The sequence below is a fragment of the Plectropomus leopardus genome, chromosome 16, assembly GCF_026936395.1.
Source record: "Plectropomus leopardus strain MGB_pleo_1.0 chromosome 16, ASM2693639v1, whole genome shotgun sequence".
Taxonomy (NCBI): domain Eukaryota; kingdom Metazoa; phylum Chordata; class Actinopteri; order Perciformes; family Serranidae; genus Plectropomus; species Plectropomus leopardus.
Window position 1 is genome coordinate 21,754,031 of NC_142191.1, and position 21,208 is coordinate 21,775,238.

The 21,208-nt window shown below is 39.9% G+C and overlaps 1 protein-coding gene across 1 annotated transcript in view; it reads left to right on the plus strand.

Annotated features, from left to right (window-relative positions):
- Positions 1-21,200, plus strand: part of map3k5 (mitogen-activated protein kinase kinase kinase 5) — an 86,935-nt gene extending 65,735 nt beyond the window's left edge. The window contains exons 15-30 of the mRNA XM_042504109.2: positions 129-262; positions 2,514-2,641; positions 3,214-3,350; positions 4,034-4,139; positions 7,003-7,160; positions 10,472-10,649; positions 12,147-12,164; positions 12,744-12,921; positions 13,693-13,861; positions 13,985-14,170; positions 15,628-15,733; positions 16,626-16,869; positions 16,991-17,103; positions 17,894-18,012; positions 18,327-18,403; positions 20,030-21,200. Coding sequence (XP_042360043.1) covers positions 129-262; positions 2,514-2,641; positions 3,214-3,350; positions 4,034-4,139; positions 7,003-7,160; positions 10,472-10,649; positions 12,147-12,164; positions 12,744-12,921; positions 13,693-13,861; positions 13,985-14,170; positions 15,628-15,733; positions 16,626-16,869; positions 16,991-17,103; positions 17,894-18,012; positions 18,327-18,403; positions 20,030-20,090 — 2,112 coding nt within the window. The 3' untranslated portion in view covers positions 20,091-21,200. The remainder of the gene's footprint in view (positions 1-128; positions 263-2,513; positions 2,642-3,213; positions 3,351-4,033; positions 4,140-7,002; positions 7,161-10,471; positions 10,650-12,146; positions 12,165-12,743; positions 12,922-13,692; positions 13,862-13,984; positions 14,171-15,627; positions 15,734-16,625; positions 16,870-16,990; positions 17,104-17,893; positions 18,013-18,326; positions 18,404-20,029) is intronic.
- The last annotated feature ends 8 nt before the right edge of the window (positions 21,201-21,208 follow it).

The window sequence follows — 21,208 nt, forward strand, 5'->3', positions numbered from 1 at the left end:
AACTGAGATATCTTCAAAAATATTTTGGTGTTAGCTCTACATCACCATGACTTTTAATATGAATATGATAATTTTAATATGGATATATTAAAATGGCAGCTGCGTGCTTGTTGTCCTTGTCTCCACAGTACGACTATGAGTACGACGAACATGGAGAGAGGGTTGTTCTGGGAAAAGGCACATTTGGAGTGGTCTACGCCGGCCGAGACCTCAGCAACCAGGTCCGACTGGCCATCAAAGAAATACCAGAGAGAGACAGCAGGTGAGACTCTGGCAATTCTAAGAAAAAGACCGCAATTTTCGTATTTGTCACTCTTTTCAATCTCTTGTTAGCACCAAGGAAGAATTTTTGTGAGGACTCTGTGATATTCCTGTATGTATAGTCATGTGATTTTACTAACAGGCACAAGTATTTCACTTTTTTTGACTGGCTAGCAGTCAATCTTTCTATGAGTAAACTGTCAGTTTACAAGGAAATTTTGTACAGATATTCATTGTCCCCAGACGATGAATTTTAATGAGCTAATTGACCCTGTTACCCTTCATCTGACATCATAAATCTCTCAAACCTTTACCTCAGCCAGTGTTTTGGTCCTTGATGAGCTACAAAACATATTAAAAATTGTTACTTAAAGGTGCCCTGTGAAGTTTTCGCCTCCGGCTTGTAATCCAACTATTTCTTCACTTTAACCAATCAGCTAAGGTACAAGACACAGGGACGTCTTGGGTATTGAGGAGCTTGAGTGTTTATCTATGTGCAGAATAACCTACACTGTACATTTACCGCCACTACTCCACTCTGCACAGAAAGTTTGGCTGCTCCTTTGCTGCTTGACGCTTTAAAAATTGCAGACAGGATGGAACTAGTCTAGACAATCACGTCAGTGTCCCGTCAAGGCTGTCGTTACGCAGCGCAATGTTGACCTGACATTTGCAGTCTCAACACAGGGCTAGTGTGAAACTGGCAGGAATATGTGCTGCGTCATCAACATGCTCAAGTGTATGCAGGTGCAGGTGGATTCTTGTGCGCATACATTACAAACAGCTCATAAAAATATTGCTTCATACTTGTCATCAAAAACTCCACAGGGAACCTTTAAGTTATTTGAATATTCGTGGTCCCCTGAGGATAAATACACAGTTAATATTTAGAAATCTAAGTGGCTATTTATGCTCAGAGGAGGATAAACTCTTTTTATTTGGTGCCACTCTCGGGACATTAAATCTTGCTTTTGTTATCCTGCTCAGAGATTAGATTACAGCCTGAATGTAAACAGGTGTCTGAGCTGTTAATGCCTCATCTTGTTCGGCTCTGCTGTTGAGCATCATAATAGAGAAGTGCTGCTTTTCTCCTCCAACTGAGAGTGTGAGGCACAGCTCAGCAGTGTCCCTGGTGGCTTCTGGATTTCACTGTTCTGGTATCCACTTGAGTGACTGGTTGGTGGAGAGCTGTGAAGGCAAACTCCCACCCTCCACCTTGAATTCCCACCACTGTCTCCGCTTAAAACGCCTGTCTACTCACACTGCCATACCCACTCATCTCAAATTGCAAGACTCTCTCGCAGACTAGATGATTCCACTGCACACACTTTGTTCCACTAATCACATCAGCGAGTCAGCAGGGCGTTCGGCTGCAGAGAATGTGGAGGATTTGGGTGAATAATTCAGAAATGGATTGAAATCTCAAGACAGGCAGAGAGATGGAGAGAGGGTGTGATTCATGCAGGGAGCTGAATGTGAAATTGCTGGTAGGCATGTTTCCAGTGTACAGAGATACCTTTTGTTCTGGTCAGATATCGAGATCCAGCCTCACTGTTTGTGTTGTTTCTGGTTTATTCTTTTGGCTTTTGGCATGTCAGTTATATCTTTCCTGTTTACTCTTATGTCACCTTACGGAGAAGACATGACAGATCTCCATGAGCTCTCTTTCGCTACAGAATAACTCAGACCATCATTGAGTGTATTATTGTAGGCTAATATAGTGAAGGATTTTAGCATATTTCTAAGATGATCAACAGAAAAATTAATCTGCAATAATTCTGAGTCATTTAAAAAAAAAAATAAATAAATATTTACTCATTCCATCTCGAAAATGTAAATACGTTAAGTTTTTTCTTGGCCTCTTATGATAGTGAATTACATTGTTTTCGTTTTTTTTTTTTCGTTTTTTTTTAAATGATGTCAGCTATGTCACCTGGTTATGTATATATTTAATGAAATAATACATTCAATAACTATAATTAAAAACTGCACAAATAAAAATGCATAATCTTAGACAAGGAAAAAAAAAGACAAAAAAAGACATTTTTTTAGTGACTCAACAGGAAACCTTAAAAATTCCACAAAAGAGGAGATAAAGACCTGCAAAAATCTGTCTCTGTAGTCATAATATATAAAGAAAAAGAGAGAATACCATCTGGTTTTAATTGTTCATTAAGTTCCTCAGTATTTATTCTGTACTTAACCAACCACTTCTACTTACAGTACTATAACTTAGTGTTTTTGTAATACAGGTACTCTCAGCCGCTGCACGAGGAGATTGCTCTTCACAAGCACTTAAAGCACAAGAACATTGTCCAGTACCTCGGCTCCATCAGCGAGAACGGCTTCATAAAGATCTTCATGGAGCAGGTGCCTGGAGGTGAGACGTGCTGCTGCTATTATGATCTTATAGAGAGGAAATTAAAGTTAGAAGAGACTCAAGCAAGTGATACAAACAACTTCAAGTATCAGGCTAAATAAGTAAGAGCACAAGATTAAATGAAGGATGCTCACCAGGCAGCATATTTCAAGTATCTGTATCAATCTTCTTCAAGTGTCCAAGTGGCTTGCATTGCTTATCATTATGTGTTTCCCGTCATTCTTTATCCTTTTTGGAAGATATATTTACCGAAAAGAATAGATTTATACAAAAAAGAATTGCCCTGAAATAGATTTTATTTCAAACATCTTATGAAATATGTATCCACCCTTTTATCTAGAAGACAAATATTTACACTTTGTGCAACTCGTCACTAAAACTGTTTCTGAAATCAATGCACAGAAATGGAGTTTGCACATGTTTTGTCAGCACAGTTTTATCAGCACATGTTGAAGTATCACTTTACAGTGAAAGGGAACACTCTGACTTGCAGATTTATCAGGATGCTTCTGCTGATCTAGGCTCAGACCGAGTGTATTGATTCTTCTTGTATTTTTTCCTGTGGCCATCAGGGAGCCTGTCTGCACTGCTGAGGTCCAAGTGGGGCCCTCTGAAAAACAACGAGCCCACAATCGGCTTCTACACGCGGCAGATCCTGGAAGGACTCAAATACCTGCATGATAACCAAATCGCACACAGAGACATCAAGGTGACCCAACAGAAGTTACTGTACCATTAATAATTTTTATCATCTTTGTGTATATATATATATATATATATATATATATATATATATATATATATATATATATATATATATATATATATATCAGAATGAACTCTGCAGAAATAAAACACAGAAATGCACAGACAGACACATAGTAAGTTATGTAAGTAATATAAAGCAAGGAATAAGGGGACTTATTCAAAGATTGCAGAACTTCAGTTTCAAAGGTTTGAGTTGAATCCTTCACTGTTTATTTGAACTCTGAAAACTTGCTCCCTGTGACTCTGTGGACAGTAAATTTGAGTTGGTGTGGGTGCATTCTGGCCGACTTCCCTTTTCCTTCTGTAAAACGCCCTCCCTGTTAAAAACCAACACTGATAACACTTCCATCACAGGCCGTCATTAAGGTCAGCAGCCTCACCCCCACGCGTTCCACCTGATTCAACAACACAGTCATATAAGCATCATTAGCTGCCGGTGAATGCTAATCACCATGTTTTGGCTGCAATGTTGTCCTCCTCCTCCGACGCAATGTGTTGTAACCTGCTGTTTATCACTTTCAGGATTTGCAAGCACCTCACATTATTATCTCAACACCAACATTGAATTTCAGTCAGAAGAATGGGCGTGCCTGTTCTCACAGATGTCTTTTTTTCAATCTGCAGGGCGATAACGTTCTCATCAACACCTACAGTGGTGTCCTGAAGATATCAGATTTTGGTACGTCTAAGAGGTTGGCCGGGATCAACCCCTGCACTGAGACTTTCACAGGTATGCTCTGACTCACTAACAGACTAAATTGCTTCCTGTTTTCTCCAATTCCTTAAAAAAATGCAGAGCAGTAATCCAGTCAAAAATACATGGTTATTGTTACTAACTTTGGCGTGAGTCTGCTGTCACATCGGGCAAGTTTGTGTCCGTGTGATGTCAGATCCATGGCGGCCAAATGCAGCACAGTTTGATCTCCTTAGACTAGACCATCTGGCAACTGATTGAAACAGACAGGGACTTACCCCGAATGGTGGAGCTCTTTCAGGAAACTGGGCTAGTCCTTTTTATAGCCCATGCAGGCTATAAATGTGTCCCTGTCTGTTTTTAGCTCAGTACACGAGCTTCTAAAAGCAGCAAACACCGCCCCGCAGGCTATTATTAGAACAAAAGAGTCCTTTCAATGGGGAGCTGAAAATGTTACTCTGGACTGTGATTAATGGACGACACAGAGGGGCACTTAAATGTTTCTCACACAAGACCATAAGCCTTGTGTAAAGCTTTTGTAACCTGATTGGTCATTTGCGAGGATTGTGTCATCACCTCGGAACAGAGGTAACTTATAATTGGACTTAATACAAGCCTATTTTTGGCATTTACCTCATATGCTGTGGAATAATGTGTGGCCTTGAAAATGTATTCAGCACATTTTCATCAGCAATCATCTGCAATAACCATTCTATCTTTAGTTTGATACATGGAGATATTAAATGCAAAAAAGGAGCAAAAAAAGTGTATTTTTTTGCCTGAAGCAGAACGTCTGATGTACTTTTGCTTCTGCTATTTACATCTATAGGCTGGATATCATTTGTATTAAGTAGAATTGTTTTTTCCTGCAAATTACTGACAGTCACAATCAATAATTTACTAATTTTTTAATAATTTACTTATTTATTATCTCTGTGTGTTGTGGAGGAGATGGGCACCAGCAAGGTCAGAATGAGATCATATAAATCATAACAAATCACACCTTGAAAACAAACCTTAAGGCCTCGTGTCCACCAAAGTTTTTTTCCCATTTGAAAACACCAGACAATCCACAGGAAACGCCCGGCTGGGAGCACTTGAGAGCGCTTTGGAGGCGTACCGTTTTTTCAGCTGAGGCGCTTTTGTTGGTTGCTATGATATGGAATGGTTGCAGAGGTAAAAATGCTGTTACAAGTGAGAGCACTGGCTCTGAATAAGGGGAAGGCTGAAGCATGTAGGGAGACAAGATAGACCCTCTGGTTTGTGTGTGTTCATGAGAGGAAACATAAATCTATAGAGATATACAGTGTATGAACATATATCTCCTCCACTGGTTTTTGGCCATCCTCTACTGTGATTGAAAGGCTGGCTTAAAACTGATGGGGAAGAGCACAGCGTTTAAATCATAGTCAGTGTTTTTTAAATGTAGGTGCTCAGCAACAAAAACACACAAACAAGCAGCACTCAGCACAGATTAGATGCTCAGTGCCTCGCTATGCTCCTGGTGTTTGTAGCATAGCATACATAAGCGCTGCTCTACCGTCTATCCCTGAAATGTTCAGGAGCGTTTCCTGCACGGAGTCATGAATAAATCATGCCAGGGATTAACATCCAGGGAAATCTGTACTGCAAATTTCCCACCTTGCGACCTTGTAACATTTCAGGGAAGAAGCCAGTAAGACTGTGTTGTGAGTGAGTGCAGCAACAATGCAGAGACAAGCATGTGAAGGATTAGATCGGTCTCATGAAAGATGCTCTCACATGGAGCGAGCAAACCAATCACATAACTCTGCTAATGACCTGTTTGAACTTGCAACCTGATTTACACCAGTGCTTTGGCAGGTGATTTCATAACTGACAAGTACATTGGCATCTGACAACAACAGCTCCTTTTTGTCCACCGTGTTCCTGAAAATAAGAGACTCTTATACATGCATCTGGCCTTACCTTATCTTCTTCTTCACCTGTTGAGTTTTATGGCGGTTAGGATCCATAACAGTTACATTATCGCTATCTGTTGGACCATCCCATGCCTCATCTATTCCGGCATTACCACGATGTGTGAAAAGGCCCAAGACAGAAATGTTCCTGAGTGTAGTCCATGTGAGGAAAGAGAAAATCACTAGCAGTGCCTAAAAGGTTCATATTTTACTTTATTATTAAGAGTTAGATGAGTAGATTATTACCACGCTCACTCTTGTTTTCGTTCACTCAATACAAAGCTCCAATTTGACTTATTCGATCTTAAAGACTGGAAACGGGGATCAGCTAATCTGTCCGACTGCATTTTGGAAAATAAGCTTATTTGCTTTTTTTTGCCAAGAGTGGTATGAAAAGATCAATACCAAACACATTTCTGTCCATCTAATATCAAGTTGGAGCCAGGGGGCTGTTACTGTAGCTCTGCTTAGAAAAACTACAAACTGCAAGCCTCGCAGAGTCCAAAGGCAACAAATCCCACCCACCAACACCTCTAAAGCTTTTTTTAATCTGTATAAAGACTGAAGTATAAAATCGACAATTCACCGTTTCACAGGGGGTCATGGTCTGTACTATTTCTTGGTCTGGAGCTGTTGCCAGGAAACTAGTGGACACTAAGTGGATTTCCCAAAATGCTGAACTGTTCCTTTTAAAAACAACCTTTAAAGCGTGGGGGATCTGGATATGTCGTCAGTGAATAATTTAAATCAGTGCATTCAGATCCAAATATATCCGATAACTTGAAAGCCAGGTGAGAGTGCATCGAGTTTCTGTAGCAATAGTCAGTACACACCGTGAAAGTATTTTTAGCAATCCCTGCTCAAATACTGAAACCCTGCTAAGCATAAAAAAACCCCATGACTGAAAATTGTTACTCACATCTAAATATCTGTCTGTGTATTTATGTGTGTTTGTCCAGGCACACTACAGTACATGGCTCCTGAAATCATAGACAAGGGCCCTCGAGGATACGGCAAGCCAGCGGACATCTGGTCTCTGGGCTGCACCATCATAGAGATGGCAACAGGGAAACCACCTTTCTATGAACTTGGAGAGCCGCAGGCTGCTATGTTCAAGGTGAGACACACCAGCAGTAACAAATCCCAACAACCTGCCAGGTAATGTGTTTAATTTCAGCAAACAGTGTGAAGAAGGCCGACCGGTTTCTCTACTGACATCTTCTATAACGTGTTGGACAGCAGTGCCAATGAACGGCTGCCGCTCCGAATCAGGATGTGGTTCATTTTCATGCTTGAGAGCTGATAATGGATCCCTTATATACAGTACACTGTATTTTATTTAGTATCTCATATAATGTGAGTTTTTTTAAGATTATCTTAAATTTGTTAGCTGAGAGTGTGGTTTATGAAATAGCAATGATGTGTAGATGATGAAGAAACCTCCGCTGACACCGACTTGGTTGCATAAGAATAAGTTTATTACAACGAAGTTCAGCATCCACCAGGCACCATGGTCTGTCTGTGAGAGGATTCGGGACCAATACGAATCTCTCTCTCTTACAGCTCATGCAAGTCTTTTATATAGGTTCAGGCATCAATACATTCTTCAGTGAAACAACTCTTCACCTGCTGTAATCAATCACAAGACCCCACAAATATGTCCTTTTTTTGGAGGGAGCCTCATTCTGTGTTATTCCTAACCTGGCTCCAGTATTCTACACACTTGACTCCCAGGCCTAACCATCCCTAGACCTCTGACCTCAAGGTCTCTTTGTGCCTGACCAAATATGGACCATAAGAAATGGACCATAATACACCTCAAGAGTTCACCACGAGCTTCCTGTTGTCATCACTTTTTTTCCATTTGTTCCGGTCATCAACAGTCAGACATGCAACAGTCAAAACTATCAGGCTTTGTAGAGTTACCACACCGACCTTAACAAACGGTAATTGATGCATTACGTTATGCAAAATCCAATTTGGGGAATCAGTCTTCTCTGTTAAAAGAACAAAATGATGGAACTGTCCTAAATGCAATTGTAATATTTTTAACAGAGTTAAGTCATGGCTAAAAGACAAAAACATTGATCTCACACTCGATACTACAGCAGATGCACCTGATGCATATTTTGAATGGATGTGTTTTTGTGTGTGTCATTGTTGAGGTGTTTCCTTTTTACTATTTACACTTTTTGAAAGCCTCCTGTGGACAGATGTTGAAAAATTAGCATTTAGCTACACACACATTACACACAGCTCTTTTTGTGGATAAATGTACAATTCTGATGCTACAGTGATATCATCCAGCAAATGAAATATAATATATAAACTTCTCAAGGTCAAAACTAATATATAAACCACATGCAAAAGCCTGTATACAGGAATGATATGTTTAGAGCCGTAGCCATCTAAAAATAATAACGTCATTAGATAAAATCTTTTATACTCTGTTATTTATCATTTTGATTTTATTTAACCTGAAGAACTGTTAAACATCACACATTATTGGAAAATTGATGGTGGAATGGTTAACATGTTGTAGGTGTCATACATTGAAACTCAAATATTTTTCCTAAATAGTTTGTGAATATTGCGTATCATTTTTCCACTTTTTTAAAATTCTGTATTATTGTCTGGTTTTAATATTGAAATGTTTCATATTAGTTTGTTTTGCTTTTTAAACCCCTTGTGGTGATTCTATCAGACCATGTGACCATCTATTAGAAGCTAGAAGCTAATAGTAGCATTAGAAAAAAATAAAGATTTGCATTAACATTCAACTCACTGTCTTAATTAGAGAACTAAGTTTTAGGTATGAGGGGAGATAAAAACAGACGCAGTTTTTTCAGTTTTTTTTTTTTTTTGGAGACTTAAGACTTCAAGATATACTTTTTGCAAACATGCATGCCAGCAAAAGTAAAAGTAAAAGCCAACCCCATATTCTCTCACATTTGGCATTTTGCCTTGCTATATTTGAGTTTTTTTCTGTGCTGTGTCTCTTGGATGCCTACTGGCACCTGGTTGCTACCGACCACCTCAGCACTGTCGGGTTTAAAGAACATAAACATGCAAAACACTGACAATAAGAAAATGCTGACAGAGGGCAGAATTAAAAAAACCCAAAAACCTTAAAACACTATGCCATGTTCCTTACAACATAACCAGCTCTACCTCAACGTGTATGATATTGTTGCCTTATGAAAGATAGTATTTGTGATAATCCACAATGGGACCAGACTGTAATTACGACATTTAGCTTTTATCAACCCTCAAGCCACAGGTTTAACTGAAGCACTGAAAAATGATGGAAACTACTGATAAAGTGTGTTGTGCAACTCTTTCTGCCAACCTGGACCTTTAAAATCAACAGTGTTTAGTTATTTATTACCTAATGCTCAATCTATGCCAGTAAAAGAAGTGACTTTCCCTCAGCTGAATTAGTTAGAAAAATAGCATCTAATGAAATAACAGTCTGATGTCTGCACGTATCAGTTCCCCTTTTTACAGAAACAAAACCAGTAAATCAGCCGTTATGCACCTGCATTGTGTTGCCACCTGCACAATGTAACATGATCGAGCTCAGTAGAAACTCCAAATATTGTCTGTGCACAAACATTTGTTTGAACACAAACAAACGTGCAGCTCATTGAGAGGGAACATCACAGACGCCCTCATGCTTTGTCTTTTCCAGTTTCTGTGTGCACCTTTCTTTGTTTGCAATCTTTTAATCATTCAGTTCACTGTGTATTTGCTCTGGATGGAAATGCAAAGCGCCCCACACTAATGAAATATTGTTCTTAGCCATGTGTAGCCCATTAAAGACAGTAAAGATGTTTAAAGGTTGTCTGGAAAACATTACAGCACTCCTGTCAAAGCTGTGAATCATGGAATTTTCCATAAGATGTAATTTAATTAAAGGGCAGCCAACTTAAACAAGTAGGCGTATGTTACTGTGCTGAGTATACCTTCTAGTAAACAAAACATAAAAGAAAAAATCCTCACATTTTCACGATCACAGAATTCATGCAACTACACGTCATCGAGGATCTCATGTTGTGTCTGCGCTGTGCACGGTGTGTAGAGTTTCCCAAATAGTAAAACAGTCCTTATATACTCTTCACTCATCCTTGTGGAATGTCTCGAGGGAGGGGCATCTCCCTGCTAATCTTAAGTCAACATTCCTCAACAGCAACAGCAGGAATTTCTAGTGATCTTCTTGTGTCTCGCTCTTGAACTTTGAGCATTACCGCCCTGAGGCACAGTCTCAGAGTTCACCGGGTAAACACTCACTTTACACTTACGTTGTCTCCTCAAATCAAATAATTTACCCTAGGAGCAGGACATCTCACAGAGCTTTGCAATGTGCCCTTAGCTTTCTCTTTTCTTTTAAACTTCTGTCTGAACTCAATATGTGTCCTTTGTTTGCAGGTGGGCATGTTTAAGATCCACCCAGAGATCCCAGAGTCCATGTCGCTGGAAGCCAAAGCCTTTATCCTACGCTGCTTTGAGCCAGACCCGGACCGACGAGCAACCGCCCTCGACCTGCTCACTGATGAGTTCCTCACCGTCACCAGCCGCAAGAAGAAGAGCAAAAGCAGCTTCACGGGTCAGTTTGGTTCAGCTCTGCAGCTAAGAACACCTTGTTGATGTTTCTTTCTACTTCATTCTTTATTTGGATCGCTCCACTAGCTTCCATCAAGTGCACATAAGGTGATAAAACCCAAAAATTAAACGCCTTCAACTGATTTGGTTTATTAGACATTATGAAATAAAGAAAAGAAACCAGATTCTAGAGACAAGCACTGCAACTGACCATTTTTTAAAAAGGAAAGCAGATCACATCTTAAGATTGAGAAATGTTTCTAAAGAATTTAGTTACATATAAGCGAGTCACATTCAAACTGAGGTAGAGTTTTAAAGCTGTCAGACTCTCTTCACTCATTAAAAGTCAATATATGTCATGGCTGTGAAAAAAAGACGGAAAAAAAACCTCCAGAATTGAAAAATACACCCTCCTCCTGCAGCTCTCCCACTCTGTCCAAAGCGGCTTCCATCAGACAACCACGACATGTGCTCGTGCTTCATGCAGTAACTCCATGTGTCTCCATATTTTTAAAATCTTGTTTCATTTTAGAGTTGCTCACAGCGCATTCAATCAGCACCACCTCGCCCCACTCTGTCTCTCTGTTTATCAACCACAAATAAAACAAGAATTAAGTAGCTAACCGTCCCACAGTCCCTGCTCCCTGTTCCAGGGATAGATCAAATTCTTCAAGCACAGACACCCAAGCACCAGGTTTCATCGGGCACCTGTGTAACGACAGCAACAGAAAGTTTGCTGATCCGGCGGGGAGTCACAGCTGTCTTTTTTTGCTCCATCCCTGAAATGCTTCACCAATATTTACAAGTGTTTTGTTTCTTTTTTTGTCAGACTCTCATTTAGACTTTCTTTTTGATAAGTCTGTCCTTCTTTTTGTGGTTGCTTTTCAGTGTTGGCAGTTGTTCTCGATGCTGGAGTAGCAACCTTTTCTGCATGATTTTCCATCAATGAATCAGGGACATTTGTGTTTATAGAAGAGCTAATAGGAACGCCCTCTCTCTAAAATGATCTGTTATTGGCCAAAGTCTCCCATCATGGCCTAGATTCTGTAAAGCCTGAAAGCAGAGCCAAGAGGAGGTGCAGAAGTCTCATGTTCTTCCAGGCAACTTGAATTACAACATGCTCAGTGTTTATAACTGAATTTTAGCCCAGTGACGCCAAAATTAAACGGCTTACCTCAGCTTTAAGAGTGGTTACATAGATGTACCAAAACAGTATCTGCTGATAAACCTCACATGCTATACATGCTCGTTATGAGATAAATAGGTGTTCATCATGCACCTTTAATTTTCATTGTCTGAGTTTCATAATGGTCTCAAATCCCATTGTGTTTCCACCCTGCTGTGGTGATTTTATCATGAGCCCTGGCACCAGCACAAATGATTTTTAAAAAGATTAAAAGCCTCCCTACATACTTGGAAATGTTATTCTGCCAGTGTTACATGGAAATGTTTTGTTCTCTGTTAACAGCTGACACATATTTTATGTTTTTGTCCTCCACAGCTCTTTCACCGGGATCTGGTAAGTTACTTTCCCCCCCACACGCACACTTCTTCTTCTTTCAGACATGTTTACCACTAGAGGGACTACTTTATAATCTTGATGTCAGTTCTGTGGCACATCTGCCTGCTTTGCTGAAGAGTATCTAGGTTACAGTATCTTTTTTTTTCTGCCAGTGGCTACCTGCCTGGCACGACTCTGCCCTTTCCAAGAACTCAAAATAGACATTGCACAACATGACTTCTTTCCAAATGCTCAAATGTCTTTATAATACCTCTTTCATGATTTATACAGAATGGCTGCAATTTGCTGGCAGATACATCAGATAGAGCTGTTCTCTCCAAACATGATGGCAGAGCATTATCTGATTTGTCTTTTCTTGTCTCGTCTGAAAAGGAAGCCAATTTGCCATCATCGCTTTCACTAATTTCCCCTCTTGACAGCTTTAGCTCTCTTTGTTAGGGAAGAACAGTTCCTACTTTCCGGCTGGCACAGAACAGAGTCTCCTTCTGTGCTGCACAAAGCAGAACATCTGACTATTAGAGCTTAAGTGATGCAGCAGGCTCCTTAAAGGTTTCTTACCTTCGTCGTGTCCTTCAGAGTACCTCCGCAGTATCTCCCTGCCAGTGCCGGTGGTGGTGGAGGACACCAGCAGCAGCAGTGAGTACGGCTCGGTCTCCCCTGACAACGACCTCAACACCAACCCCTTCATCTTCAAGCCCAGTGTGAAGTGCTACAGCGAGAGAGATGTCAAGGGGCCCAGGTCCCTCTTCCTCAGGTAGGATAAGTGGGGCCAAGACTTGTTTTCGTCAAAGTAAATGGAGTCACACTGGTCATCTGTGAGTCATCATTAGTCATTTTGTGTCACCTTATATTGACACAACATGAAGCCCTTAGCTTAGAGTTTTTATAAAAGTAACAATAACAGAAACAGTCATTGGCAATGACAAAACTTGGATCTCCCTCCCACAATGCTCATTAAATATGTATTAAAAAAGAAAAGCACACAAGTAAAAACAAGCTAACCCTTTGAACTGTGAGCAAATTGGTTTGATTTTTTCAAAAACAGAAGGCAGTGAGCAACTAGACGAGACAAGATGGTCATAGTAATCATTTTCAAACAATCTTTCCATTAATCAGTCAATCTCTTTAGTTCAGCAGTGCAACAGAGACAAAAAGCGCACAAACACATCATAGACATGGGTTAAATCAGAGTAAATGTTAAGACTGACTAAGACTGTATATGTATGTATATATATATATATATATATATATATATATATATATATATATAAATAAAAGCAGAAAAAATAATCAAAGAACATGGATTTGTGTGGGATGGATCTCCCCCTATTGGTTTAACTCTTTGAAGCATGTTGCACTTTTGTTGCACCCACATCAAAGTAAATGCATACATTTAACATGCATTTTTACATATATTCTGAGCTTTATATGCATGTATTATGAGCAGAGCTGCATTATAACTGTAAAATGGAAAAAAGGGGAGTTCTAGTTCACAGAAATCCAAAATCTTTTCCTCTCTACTCAGCATTCCAGTGGAGAACTTTGAGGACCACAGTGCACCTCCGTCTCCCGATGAGAAGGATTCAGGCTTCTTTATGCTTCGAAAGGACAGCGAGAGACGGGCCACACTGCACCACATCCTGACCGAGGACCGGGACAAGGTGGTGGCCAACCTGATGGAGGCCCTCACACAGGTCAGTTATGAAAGGCACCATCAGTTAAACTGATAAACCAAGAACTGGATACTTGAAATATAAAAACCCTCATTTACATCTGAATCATTCCTGTTATGGCCTCCATCTCTCCTCACCTCTCAGGGCTCTGAAGTAACAAAGCTGAAGCCTCAGCACATTTCCACCCTCGTGGTCAGCCTGGCTGACTTTGTTCGCATGGCGGACAGGAAGATCATTGCCAACACGCTGTCTCAACTTAAGTTGGAGCTGGACTTCGACAGCACCGCCATCAGTCAGCTACAGGTCGTTCTGTTTGGCTTCCAGGATGCTGTAAGTATTAAAGCCACAGTTCACCACCAAATCAAAAATACATGTTTTCTCTCGTTTATAGTGCTTTCTCGATTTGTCAATCGAGATTCTTTTGGTGTAAGTTGCCAAGTATCGGCGATATCGCCAGTAGAGATGTCTGCCTTCTTTAGAATACAATTGAACAGAATATGGCACTCAGCTTGTGATGCTAAAGCACCAAAAAATACATATAGAAAAACACAACAGTAACATCTCTTTCCTGAAGTCATGACCTTGTTGTGAGCAGTTTCAGGTAGGAACTATTTTCTTCCTACTAAACTACAACCGCCAATTGTATCACAGCTCAGAGGGAAGCGTGCATCTACTGCTAACTCACCTAGCACCACTGAGCTAGCCAATGTCACAGCTCAGCCAAGGAGGATGTGATTTATGTTTACATCTCGCACTGTCACAAGCCTCTTGTCCATGAGTAGATGCACGCTTCCCTCTGTGAGGGGATTCAGTTGACGAATGTAGTTCAGTAGAAAGAAAATAGTTTCAGCCCTTATGAGCATGAAACTGCTCATAAGGGCTGGAATAATAATAATAATAATAATAATGCAAATAATTACATTTTAGACTGCCTTCAGCTTACCTTAAGATCAAGTTTTAAACAGCTTCAGTACAAAAACTGTAACTTTGAGGCTTTAATTGTTGCTAAAATTCTCCTCACATGCTGCTCACTCTCTCCTGCACCTGTAACATGTGATTTCCGGTCTATTATCCATTCCCCTATTTGTAGGCAGAGCTGCTCCCAGCCTTTCCATACCCCATGTGCTCTGAACACTTCAACATAATTGTTGTCATTTTACATGAGCCGCTGAAGGCAGCAGGCTGCCATGTTGCTGCTCCCCCAGCACAGAGATCAGACAGATAGCTGTGAAATACTTGTAAGGTGATAAAAGGGGAATCTGTCAGGAGTAATTGCACAGTCTGTATAAAAGGCAGCGATCGGCTCTCCCCCTCAGAAATGCAGTTATGCAGATGAAATGACACAAGAGCAAGTGGTTGTTTTCATATTTGTAAGGGGTGTTGCATAATCCTGTAACACGGAGATGAAGCTCTGATGCCTCCTGTTGGTCATCAGTGCAAAGGATAAGGATAGTTTGTGAACGACAGTCATGCAGCAGGGAAAATTCATAGTTTGGTTTGTAGTGCATGGATTCAAAAGATTCTAAAATATCTTAAGATATCAGGAACCGTAGTGCAATGATTTCAATGTCGCTTTGTGGAGGTGTGGACATCGCAGCAGAAGATACTGATCAAAAGAACAAGCAGTACAATGAAAGATAAATATATATAAAATTACAAATAAGGTAGCATCAACTATGTTAAGTAGAATTTCAAGAACGATAACTGCATGGCTGATATGAAATAATACGACATGTATTCAGTGTGAAAATGAAGCACTCTAACTATGAAACTCTTAACGTCTTCAGGTAAACAAAATGCTGAGAAACCACAACATCAAGCCTCACTGGATGTTCGCTCTCGACAACATCATCCGCAAAGCTGTGCAGACGGCTATCACCATCCTGGTGCCAGGTAACATCGTCAGTGTCTCCGGCAGAGCACCTCTAAATAAGTTATCACTAGTCCCTCAGGGAAGCACTGACTCCCTGATAGATGTACAGTAGGAGCTGTGGTACGAGTTTGCCCCGGAAGCTACAGTAACCACAGATATTTATGAACATTGAGAACATTTGAGAACAAAAGAGTGCTAGCACTAATAAGTATTCTGTGCTTAGATGAGCATTATTGGAGCTCAAAAGTAAAAATAGGAGAACAAGTAGCAGCTCAAAAGCTCGACTGATGTGCAGCTGGCAGTATTTTTGCAGAAGCTTACGCGAGATGTTATCACTTGATGAAAAAAGAGCATTAAAGGGGCACTTTTCCATTTTCAACCGGCTTTTATCATAACAATGTAAATGTGTATGTCTGCCTGCTCGTCTCTCAGCTCAAGAGCTGTCGCTCAAACAACAGGTTGTTCTTCCGCATTTTTGTATGCTCGCAGCAACGGTACAGAAGCAGATCGAGAGAGAGACCCGCCCTTCCCTCTTTTACTCTCACTCAGACTCAGATCATACAGTAAAATTAAGCATTGCTGATAAAATATGTTTTATCAGTTTTTCTGCTAAAACTAATTCACTGTTCAAGCTTCACAGATGGGAATGATATGAATGATAGCGAAAGGGGTTTTAGAAACATATTTTACCGAAGTCCGAAACTGCAGTTTGAGATTGTTATCAGCCAGCCAGAATGTTGTTTTTACATGTCCTTTTATGCTGAACTGCCTTACTGGCCTGTTTTATGTGCCATATAAATAAAGTTATATATAAAGTTTATTCTGATGATGATGAATATCATTATTATTATTACTGTCCTATTGATAATCTGTCATTTCATCACTAAAATAATGTGTTGTGTCTGTGTTCAGAGCTCAGGCCTCACTTCAGTCTGGCCTCAGAGAGTGACCCGGCCGAGCAGGAGGACGTCGACGACGACACCGAGCAGGAGAGAAACTCCACCCACCAGAGCCGTGCACCTCCCGTTGCCGCTCACGACGACACCGTGGCAACCTCCGGAGTCAGCACGCTCAGCTCCACCGTGTCACACGAGTCCCATAATGCACAGCGGTCTGTGAGCATGGAGCTGGGCCGCATGAAGCTGGAGACCAACAGGTGAAGATTTAATGTGGTTAGAAATGTTAATCAGCCAAAAAGCTTTCATTTTGTTTGTTAGCTTTCATGTACGTCATTTTATTTATTCAGTTAAAAATGAACCCTCCTTGTTTGCCTCCAGGCTGATGGAGCAGCTGCTGGAGAAGGAGAGAGAGTATCAGGCCATCCTGCAACAAGTGCTGGAGGAGAGAGAGCAGGAGATCAGACTACTGAGACTGCGATCTGAGCCCGCAGGTCTGGAGTTTTTTCTAATTTATGTTTTTCACTTTAACTAGCACCACTTCTCCTGCTACCTCCAGTCTGCCTTTACATTTTACATCCAGCTGTGGCTCACTGACGCGACTCCACTGTCCATGCAAAGCTGATGTGTAATAAATATATCATAAAAATGTTCACAGGGTTGAAAGTGCAAAGAGATATGCAGGATACACTGAGGTTGCATCAGACTTCTTCCCCTCCAGGTCACTAAATAATTCACACAAGTTGTGGCATGAACAAAGGACATCAACAGAGCTTTCTCATTGCCTACTGGAAATGCATATTATGTGACTTCCAGGATGAAGGTGCTCATTACACATGATATGCATCCTTTCTTGCTGATGTGATGATTGAAACCTGAGCAAATTATTTTTTTCTTTTCTTTTTTATTTTTAGAAACATCGGGAGAGGGCAATGAGCAATTTCACAGGACAGGGCCCAAAACTGAACAAAATGGAGAAATTACAAGAATTTTACCTTAAAAAATAAGCACAAAAATAAGAAAATGACCTAAAATAGCACAGAAAATTTATCTATAGATACAGATATTTATAGATATAAGCATGCATGGCACAACTATAAAATTAGCTAATGATATACAGGGTTACAGTACAGGTGAATAACAGTCACATACCTGCTCCTGTTATATTGACTGACTTTGGAAGAGAAGCATGTAATTTATAATATATCCTTATAATTTTTTTTATTTTGGGTCCAAAAGATTATTGTTTGCCTGAAGAAGTCCGTTCGCTCTATTCTCTGGCAGATGTCCCCACATCAGATGGCCCTGACGAGGAGAGGAGTCCACCTGCAGAGAGACGTGAAGACTCAGAGCTGACCAGCTGGCTGAGGCTGTACGGAGCAGACCAGGACTCCATAGACAGAGTGAGTTCCTGCTTTTACCTTAGAGCGCTGACTGTTAACGTCACACAGTGACAGCACGAGATTATACTGCACAGTCTTTGAGATATCAAAGCTGCCGTTTGTCATTCTGTAGTGTTTGTTTCTGTATTCCCACAATAAAAGGAATATGTTTTTATAAAGCCATTTTTAATTTTAATTTTTTAATTTTTTAACTAATTTTTTGTTGTGCTTTTGCAGCTAGATTGAGCCCTAAAATAAAGACAGTATGTAAGGATTTATTTTTTATCAAATGTCATGTAACTATATAGAATTTGTCGTATATTTTGTCTCTCCAGATACTGGACGAGGAGTACACGTTGAATGACATCCTCCACGATGTAACGAGAGATGATCTGAAGAGTTTAAGACTGAGGTAGTAGACCAGTTTTTCTTTTTCTCTTTGCACAGGTTCACTTCTGCATTCCATATTTGGTAACTAAAATACATGCTGACACTTGCATCTAAACAGCTCTGCAGCTCTCCAAACGCCAGAAACACAGAAGTGAAGCTGTGAAAACTCTTATTGTTGCATAAGGGAGCGTGTATTGATGTATTTTCCTGGTAATTTCTTTAGGTCTGCACAGGAAAACGCAGCACTGTAGAGGCAGCTAAACCTAAAATTAGACTTCATTTCTCAGAAATCCTTTAAGATGACATTAGCTTACAAAACTGACAGGGCTCCACAAGTAGCATGAAGCTGTGCTCACAGGTTCATTATATCAGTAAACATGTTTATTAGCTGGCTACTGCTGCTACAGTTTTCATCTCCTTCTCAAATTTCGGTGAGTTGCGGCAGTACATCAGCTTAAAATCTACTTGTGTATCATATTCTCATAAGATTGAAGTAGTTCAACAACTATTATTGACTCTTTTTTTTTTAAATTTCTGCCTTGGGCACCCTCCAGTGGTAGGGTCAAAAAATACATGATGGGAACCAGCAGTGCACACAAACACCGACTGACAGCAGCCCTGTTTCCATAAACATTTTTTTAATATGCACATTAGAGGAGCTGTATGGAAACAGAAAAAAGTTTATACTCGCTTGATTTGTTTTCTGGCTTTGAAAAGAAGTTTAAAAGGATATGGAAACACCTTTGCAGTATAAATTCTGACAGAGTTAACGCATAACTAATATTACTGCATTTTCTGCTATCAGCATCTTCCTGGATATTCCCATAACAACATAATTTGTCTCACAGACTGGAGCATGGCAAATATTAGCAGACATGAAAGAGCAACAAATTCCTGGGGAGCGCTTTCCGTTTTTTCCTCTTGTAGATGGGTTAGATCATGGATGTTTAAATAGAACTGCACACAGCGTAGGACGTGGGGCCCAGGTCATTTCCAAAGTTGTTAGGTTTCATCAGGCCCCTGGGAACACCGTACAACCTTGCTGCCAGTTTTTCCCAGTGGTCACTCGCTGTATTGCAGCAAAAATCCCCTTTGGTCCAAACAACGTTTTCCATAGACCAACATCTTAAAAGAAATGTCTGTAAAACTGTTGACAGGACAGCTCAAACTGCAAACAATTCATTTACGAATATATTTATTTTTTTGTTGAGTTTTTGTTTCATGGAGGTTTTATATTTGCAAAACTTTCCCCATGCCAAGAAAAGTGATAAAAAAAAATCTTTTGTCATCACAAAACGGATCTTGTAGGCGGGATCTGGGCATATTTAGTGGGATGCATACTGCAGAAGTAAACCTGTATGCTCGACAAGCAACTCCATTGGACTGAAGCGATGCAATCTTGTCCCTGTATGTGCGTAATATTATCTTTATCTTTTTATGCATGAAGCCAAAAAGTTTGACTTCCCGGGCGTGGAGTTGACCAGACTTCGGCATCATTTGGCCCCTAGAGAAGATCCACTGTAGCTATTCACTGGCCTGAGCTGCTGATGCTTACTTGAATGGGGTTAAGATGATTAAATGATGTGTCTCTTCTCGACTGTGTCGACTGTATGTTGTAATCTAAGTTTTTTTCTCTGTGTCCTGTCAGAGGCGGGATCCTGTGTAAGTTATGGAAGGCCATCACAGACTACAGGCAGAAGCCAACCTGAGGCCTTAAGTGGCGACAACCACTCAGAGAAGCCAGGACCGTTGTCCCAAAAACTCAGTATTCTCCTCTTTACCTCACTGTTTATAAGAGCAAGACTTTTAGGAGAGGAATCTGTGTTTGCCGTGTGCACAGAGCAGCTCTCCACCCGCACAAGAAACTCCTGGACTGGTCTTGTCGGAGTATTTTTGTAAATTTGGGGGAAAAAAAGGACTTGACATTGACAGCAACAATTACTGAGAAGTGCCACTAGTTTTGCTATGCCGGATGGACATTACACATCTTTTTGTTACAGGTGCGTTAAAATGACAATTGGTGAGAAAATCTGTTATTAAAATCTTGAAAACTGTCAAAACAGTTTCTCCTGTCTTTACAAGATGTAATGTTTACAAAACTGGAGACTGACCATTTTCTTATACAAGCCTGAGATACAAAATACTACATTCAAAATCATCTATTGTTTTTATTATAGGCATCTTATCACTACTTTATTTAAATGTATTTTTAATTTAATTTTTATGGTAATCTGAAGGATGTCAGTGCATACCCTATTTTTATTTTTATCCATACTGAGACTTATTTAATTTTTTTTCTTGACATTTCCTTTTATAATACGAATCAACATTTTTTATTTTTCAGAACCGTGTAAATATTGTGTTATAGAATTCTATGTGAACGACATTTATGTGTTTAAAAATACATCGATAAACCATTAAGTCTCCATGTGGATTGGACCGAGTCTATAATGGACACGTGAAAAATGTATTGTATAGTATTGTATTTTCTAGTGTCACAAATCATAAGAGATAATATTAGTAATTAATATTACACCAGATCATTTGCTCTGTTTCTACTGTTGTACACTGACAACATTGTGCATATCTTGCTTGTGTAGATATGTTCATTCATTGTATGTTGTTATGAAAAAAACACACAATCAAATTTCATACAAAAGAGCCTTGACCTTTTTTTTATTTAAAAAAAAAACATGATGTCAGAAATTGGGAACATAATCATGAGCAGTGTGTCCGTTTTGTTTCATATATAAATTTATTCAAGATTTTTGTGTCATATTGTTAAAATAAAACTTTTCATCTTGAAACTGTGAAACAAACGCGTTGC